This window comes from Wolffia australiana, chromosome 9 (genome assembly GCF_029677425.1).
Source record: "Wolffia australiana isolate 7733 chromosome 9, ASM2967742v1".
Taxonomy (NCBI): Eukaryota; Viridiplantae; Streptophyta; class Magnoliopsida; order Alismatales; family Araceae; genus Wolffia; species Wolffia australiana.
In genome coordinates this window covers 1,737,340-1,744,030 of record NC_135843.1, presented here as the reverse complement: position 1 = coordinate 1,744,030, position 6,691 = coordinate 1,737,340, and the positions used below count along the sequence as shown (strand labels likewise).

At 40.2% G+C, this 6,691-nt stretch overlaps 1 protein-coding gene across 1 annotated transcript; it reads right to left on the bottom strand.

The window, feature by feature from the left end:
- Nucleotides 1-356: 356 nt before the first annotated feature.
- LOC144707874 (putative LRR receptor-like serine/threonine-protein kinase At1g51820) lies at nucleotides 357-6,192 on the bottom strand. Its single transcript, XM_078581123.1, has 12 exons — nucleotides 5,626-6,192; nucleotides 3,441-3,907; nucleotides 3,217-3,355; nucleotides 2,974-3,045; nucleotides 2,810-2,881; nucleotides 2,658-2,738; nucleotides 1,973-2,079; nucleotides 1,600-1,850; nucleotides 1,386-1,506; nucleotides 1,237-1,305; nucleotides 969-1,161; nucleotides 357-879 (listed from the first exon to the last, which is right to left on the bottom strand). The coding sequence occupies exons 1-12, from the start codon at nucleotides 6,054-6,056 to the stop codon at nucleotides 702-704; spliced, it is 2,181 nt and encodes a 726-aa protein (XP_078437249.1). The 5' UTR covers nucleotides 6,057-6,192; the 3' UTR covers nucleotides 357-701.
- Between the last annotated feature and the right edge of the window lie 499 nt (nucleotides 6,193-6,691).

Below are 6,691 nucleotides of genomic sequence, written 5' to 3'. Positions count from 1 at the left end.
TTTCATACTCATTACAGCGTTGGGTTGGAGGTAAAAAATATATTCAGTGAAGATACTACTAAACTCTTTTTCATAATTCAAATACTTGTGAAAGTTATAAAAAATAATGTCAAATTTCCTATATTGCTTATTTGTGCATATTGTTTGTGCACTATGATTACTCCGTGGAGTTATTTTATGAGATTTTATACTAGTTAATAATTTTTTCCCTGAATGATTAATTTGAAAACTGTTGATATCAACATTCATATTTATAAGCCATGATCTAAAGTGCAAGTTTTGCATTAAAAATGATCGGAAGTTGGATTTTTGTTTGACTTCTGAGTATAAAAATAAATTTAATCCTAAAATCAGTATGCTCAAAATGAATCTTTTTCCCAAAAATATGGATAAGGACATATTGAAGATTAGGGATATATGAGAGCTCCAAAGACAGTAATATAAAACATTGAAAAATGCCATGATAAACTCGAAAAAAACCTCTACCTTGCACACGGGCTACTGATTACCGTTGAATATGCTGGACAGCTAGAATGTTGATCCCTGACAAGTAATTCTCTCGATGCTCCATTCAACTGGCATTCCTTCAACTGCACAAGTACATCGTTAATTGTTGGCCTCTCATTTGAGTTAAGCGATGTACAAGCTAGTGCAATGTCAACAATCTTCCATGCCGAATTCAAGTCATACTGGCCCTGCATTCATTGGTCCACAATGCTGTTAATATCTCCACGTTCCAAATACCTTTGCACCTCATGTGTTATATGGGCATGTTGGTCGTCCATGGCAATGGGTTTCTTTCCAGTAATAAGTTCAAGTAGAACGATGCCGAAGCTGTAGACATCCGTTTTCTCATTAGTTACATTTGTTTGGAAGCATCTGCATAAGAAAATGCATGGCAAATAAGGTAAGAACATCAGGATATAACTTTATATAAGTGAGAGGAACATTGATTTTCTTCGACATACATAGGATCAATGTAACCTGGTGTGCCAGCTAAAACTGTTGATATGTGTGTTTTCTCATCATTTTGTGGGTATGATCTTGATAGCCCAAAATCGGCAAGTTTGGCCTCAAAATTTTCATTCATTAGGATGTTGGAAGCCTTCACATCTCTGTGAATAATGGGTGGCTTGCATCCATGGTGCAAGTAGTCGAGGCCTGAAATTGAATGCAAAAGTGTTTCTGAAAATTTATCGTGTGATAAACGATGGAACTTTTGTTTGATAATTTAACCTTCTGCGGCTTCAAGAGCTATTCGAAGTCGACAACCCCAGCCTAATAAGTTTTGACCCGCAAAATGACCTGAAAATATATGTTGATATAATGAATAAACATATCATTTTAAGCTTTATGGATAACATTAAAATTTAATTATAACAAACCTGAAAGATGGTCGGATAGAGAGCCAAGAGGAACAAATTCATAAACGAGGGCAAGATTTTCTTTGCAATATCCGAACAAGGACACAAGATGTTTGTGATGCACCAGCGTCAATAATTGTGCCTACATTATAAAATTGAAATCATTGAAGAAAATAAAACAAAAACAAGAGGCCGGAATAAAAGCAATAATATATTGATTATCCTTCTCTTTTACCTCGGCTCTGAACTGCTTCTCTCCCTGTGTTGAAGATTTAGAAAGTACTTTTATTGCAACTTGAACCCCACCTTCTAGTTCACCATGATAGACAGTTCCAAAGCCCCCTTTTCCAATCTGCCTTTGAAAATTATTTGTAATATGTATTAGATCAGATACTGAAAATAGGTGGCTTTCAAACTGAAGCAGGTTTTCTTCGTCCATTGAAGAACTCTTCAAATTTGTATTTTCTTTTGTAACTTGAAGTCCCCCTGTAGAAGGTTAAAACTTGACCATAAGTCTAAGAGTAACATTCCAATATCATCATTATAACATTCTGCATTTATCCAGGCGCACCTTCATGAACTTCATATTTTCTTGATGCCTTTCTTCTATTCATAGTGCACACCGTTAGCACGACCACTAGGACAAGTACAACAGACGCTGAGGCCGCTACTGCAATGGAAACAATAACCTTTTTTTTCCTTGCTTCCGTTGTTTCTGGTGTCATTTCACATATTGTTACATTGTGACACAAAACTGGGTTTTTGCTGACCTTATGATTTCATTATAAGATACGTCAGAGCATACATATGTTTCCCAGAATTTATATTTAAAGAGTACCCATCAGTCATTATCCTTCCTTGATAGAATGTTTGACAGATGATGTTAAAAATACTCACAGTGCAGTTAAAAATAATAAAATTGTGTTTTTTATTATGTAACATCAGCAAATATCATAATATTCAAATAAGAACAGATGTTACTCATTAAGAATCTTAAAAATCTGAAAATCTTGTGAGTAAAACTTTGGCAGTTAGATTCATACAAAGGAATATAGAGTCTAGTTCCAAATAAAAAATAAAAATATCATAGAAAACACAGGACAACTCATAGTAGAATTCATATGATTTGATGGATATGAATTCTCAAAATATTTCCTGTTGAAAACGATTGAAGATAGAAGTAAACTATATGCATAAAGGTTTTTTATCATTGGATTCTAACAGGGGTTTTTTTATCTATACTATGCCAGGAGGAAAAAAAGTCATAATAACTATCAATGGCATAGAACTAACCTCAATTCTAGTTGCCCATTCTTAGATCTTTCAAGGAGCACTTGTGGAATATCACCACTCAAGTTATTGCTTTCCAAGTTCCTAAAAAGGGTAAATACGTATGAAGTAAGGATTCACAATATACCGAGGTAGGACGAATTCCCCATACTTACAAGTACTTGAGACTTGAAAGTTTCCCAAGATCAGAGGGTATTTCTCCAATGATGTTGTTATTGGACATGTCACTAAAAAAGAAAATGCAAGGAAAATTGTTTACGAAACTTGCATGTATCATTAAAAGGGGAATTTGTTTTTTCAGAGATATAAACTGGCTCACAGAGATGTGAGATATGTGAGATTGGCTATAAAAGGAGAAATCGGGCCATTCAATCCGCTTTGAGATAGGTCCCTGCAATAAATAATTAAAATTAAATGTTTTAGTAGTTCTCTTGCCGTGTTTCGTTATTACATTTATTAGGGCACAAGGCAGAGGTGAATATTGGTACATAGACCATTCTGGATCACTTTAAGTGTTTTTTTTTGAAAAAAAAAATTGAGGTACTCATATTACAAAACTCACATAGAGGAAATCCTGGAGTACTTGGAGGAATCCAAACTGCAGCCAACGCCATTCCAGATAAAGTTTTGGGGAAGGCATGGGTCACCCTCCCAGTTCTTCCCAATTAGATACAAATTCTTCAAACCCAACATTGAATCCACTATCAATCATGAGCAATGTAGAATTAGCCAAACACCAGCACAAAATTCATCATGTCATATTAAGAAAGGAATGAAACATTTTACCTTCACTCTTGTTTGTGGGCAGCAATGGAAGCTCTTTTAGAGAGATTTTTTCAATGGCATTAACCAAGGGTGGGAGAGTAGCTTTTGATGTCGACCTGAGGTAATAAGTCAAGCCCCCAGGTAGCCCAGGGGGCTCACCATGTACCACACTGGTCTGCATGTAAGTGGGACTCACTGGGCCTTGGAAAAGCTTGTTCCCAGCATAGATGTTAAACTCTCTAATTTCATTCGGTTGCAACTCCTGGAGCTCTGCAAAGTACATGATCCATATGGTGGCCACATTGGGGCTTCCAGGAGTCTCTATGATGAAGTCTTCTGAGACCGACGAGGAGGTGGCTGCCGCCTGAAGTGCGGCTTGAGGTGCAACATACTGAGAGCTAGTATCTTGTGAAACAGTGCCATTGTTCTTTACTGGTGTTCCTGCTGTCCAGGGATACCAAGAGCGATCATAAGGGTCCTCAGGATAACTGAAATTCAAGAATGAACGGATATTAAGAGGCCTATAAAAGATAAGGAACAATTTGTCTGTGTGAGAGGTAGAGCAGGACTTCTGGAAGAACCAGTGACAGAGAGAGAATTTAATAAATTAAAACAACCATACAAAAGCTTGAGATGGATGCAATAATGGAGAATAATGGTATAGAGAGATGTAGACTAAGATGAAGAGAGATGCGAGAGAGAAAGCCAACTAGAAAGATAGAGATGGAGGCAAGGATAGAGAAAGACGAGGGATAGAGGTAGCCAAAGATAAAAAGGGATGAAACAGAGTGAGAGCCAACAAAACATAGAGAGATGGAATCAAATTGGGAGAAATAGTATAAAACAGAGAAAAGAGAGAGACTCTAATAGACAGAGATAGAGATAGATATATAGATAGCGAGAGAGAGAAGGGGGAGACTCAAACTATCGGAGATTAAGAGAGAGATAAAGATAAAGAGAGGGAAATAACAAAGATAGATGGAAAAGAAAGGAAAATTCAAGGGAACTGAGATAGATGGAAGAAAGATATATGGACAAACAAAGGAAGACTCAGGGGGATAGGGATAGAGGAGAAAGAGAGGAGAAAGATAGAGAGAGATAGAAAAAGATAAAGAGGGATATGGAGAGGAGAGATAGGAAGATGTACAGTGATAGAGAGGGAAAGAGAGAGGAGAGACAGAGGGAGCGAGCGAGGAGAGGGGGGGGGGAGAGAGCGAAAGAGGGAGGAGAAACGGAAGAGATAGAGAAAGATAAAGAGAGATACAGAGAAGAGAGGGAGAAAGAGGTAGAGCGAGAGAGAGGGAAAGTGAGGGCAGATAAGGAGGGAGATATGGAGAAGAGAGGGGACGGGGGAGAGAGCGAAAGAAGGAGAAGAAACGAGGGAGAGAGAGCGAGAGAAGAGGGAGAGGGAGGGAGAGAGGGAGAGAGAGAGGGAGCGAGAGCGAGAGGGAGAGGGTGAGAGAGATAGAGAGGGAGGGAGAGGGAGAGATAGGGAGAGGGAGAAAGAGAGGGAGAGGCAGAGAAATAAGGAGAGGGAGGGACAGAGAGAGGGAGAGGGAGAGGGAGAGAGAGACGGAGAGAAATAGGGAGAGGGAGGGAGAGAAAGAGAGAAAGAGAGGGAGAGAGAGAGGGAGAGGGGGAGAGAGATAGGCAAAGCGAGAGGGGAGAGAGAGGAGAGAGGGGGAAGGAGAGGGAGAGAGGGAGGGAGAGAGTGAGAGAGGGAGAGAGAGAGATGGAGAAGGGAAGTTTGAAAGAGGCAGAAGGAGAGGGAGGAAGAGAGTGAGAGAGGGAGACAGTGAGAAGGGGAGAGAGAGAGTCAGAGGGAGAGGGGGAGAGGAACAGGGAGTGGGGGACAGAGAGGAAACAGATGGAGGGAGAGGGAGGAGGGATAGAAAGAGGGAGAGAGATAGAGGAAGAGAGGGAGGGAGAGGGAGGAGGGAGAGAGAGGGATAGAAAGAGGGAGAGAGATAGAGGAAGAGAGGGATAGAAAGAGGGAGAGAGATAGAGGAAGAGAGGGAGGGAGAGAGAGAGGGAGGGAAACAGAGAGAGACAGGAGAGAGGGAGAGAGATATAGGGAGGGAGAGAGATAGAAAGGAGAGAGGAGAGAGGGAGAGAGAGATAGGGTGGGAGATGGAAAGAGAGAGGAGAGAGAGAGAGAAAGGAGAGCGGAGAGAGGGAAAGAGAGAGGAGAAAGGGAGTGAGCGACCTGATCCGATGGGTCGCCCCGAAAACTCTCCGGTCCCAGCTGACAACAGCAGCCTGTGATAGGCTGATGACGCTGTACAAGGAAGAAGGAAGAGGCCGTAGATCGAGCTCAGATATGAACGGCGCTCCGCCACCTGTGTTCACCAAGCAGACTTGCACGCTTTCGCCCTCCGCAATAAAGATGATCTCCCTGCGACTAAAATCTCTGGATTCCACCGTTGTCCAAAAATTAACACCCAAATACAAATCAAACGTCGCCGGCGTGCCAATCCCATTGTAATTCCCATAAAAGAACTCCGCTTTCACTCGGTACTTTGAGCCAGCGTTCAGCGGGCCGAGCGTGTAGCAGTTTCGAGTTCCATTGGGGAAGCTACGGACGTTCGAGTAATACGTCTTTGAATTACTCAAGTTGGTTAAGGGGGAGACCTTCATGTTTACTCCCGTTTTAATGTAAGGTTCATCCGCGATGAACTCAAGTCCATCGTCGGTGTCAGTGTACTTTCTTCCTTTTCCCGGCCCGCAGTCTATGGAGATGAACCCTGCAGGACAATTTTGTAATAAAGATTTATGGTCCGGGACGATGGTAGAGGGATAGTAAGAGTGATAGATTCATCGATGTCGATAGAAAGATAGCTTAGTAAAACGTTGACAAAAGGGTGGCCAGAGAGATACAGGGGTGAATAGACAGATACATGGGTGGATAGATAGATAGATAGATATATAGATAGAGAGAGAGATTGATAGATAGATGGATAGGTAGATAGATACATAGATAGATATATAGATCGATCGATCGATAGATAGATAGATAGATAGATAGATAGATAGATAGATAGATAGATAGATAGATAGATAGATTGATGGATAGAAAGATTGATAGGTAGATAGATAGATAGATTGATAGGTAGATAGAAAGATAAATAGATAGACAGATAGATAGATAGATAGATCGATAGATAGATAGATCGATATATAGATAAATAGATATATAGATAGATAGATAGATCGATTTATAGATAAATAGATATATAGATAGATAGATATATAGATAGATAGATATATAGATA

Bases quoted from the DNA above. Each gene is read 5' to 3' on its own strand.
- LOC144707874 (XM_078581123.1), bottom strand. From the start codon at position 6,056: ATGAAGGTCTCCCCCTTAACCAACTTGAGTAATTCAAAGACGTATTAC. The intron at 3,356-3,440 runs GTAAAATGTTTC...CATGATTGATAG, and splicing joins GCCCACAAACAAGAGTGAAG to TGGATTCAATGTTGGGTTTG. The intron at 1,507-1,599 runs GTAAAAGAGAAG...TTTATAATGTAG, and splicing joins AGAAGCAGTTCAGAGCCGAG to GCACAATTATTGACGCTGGT.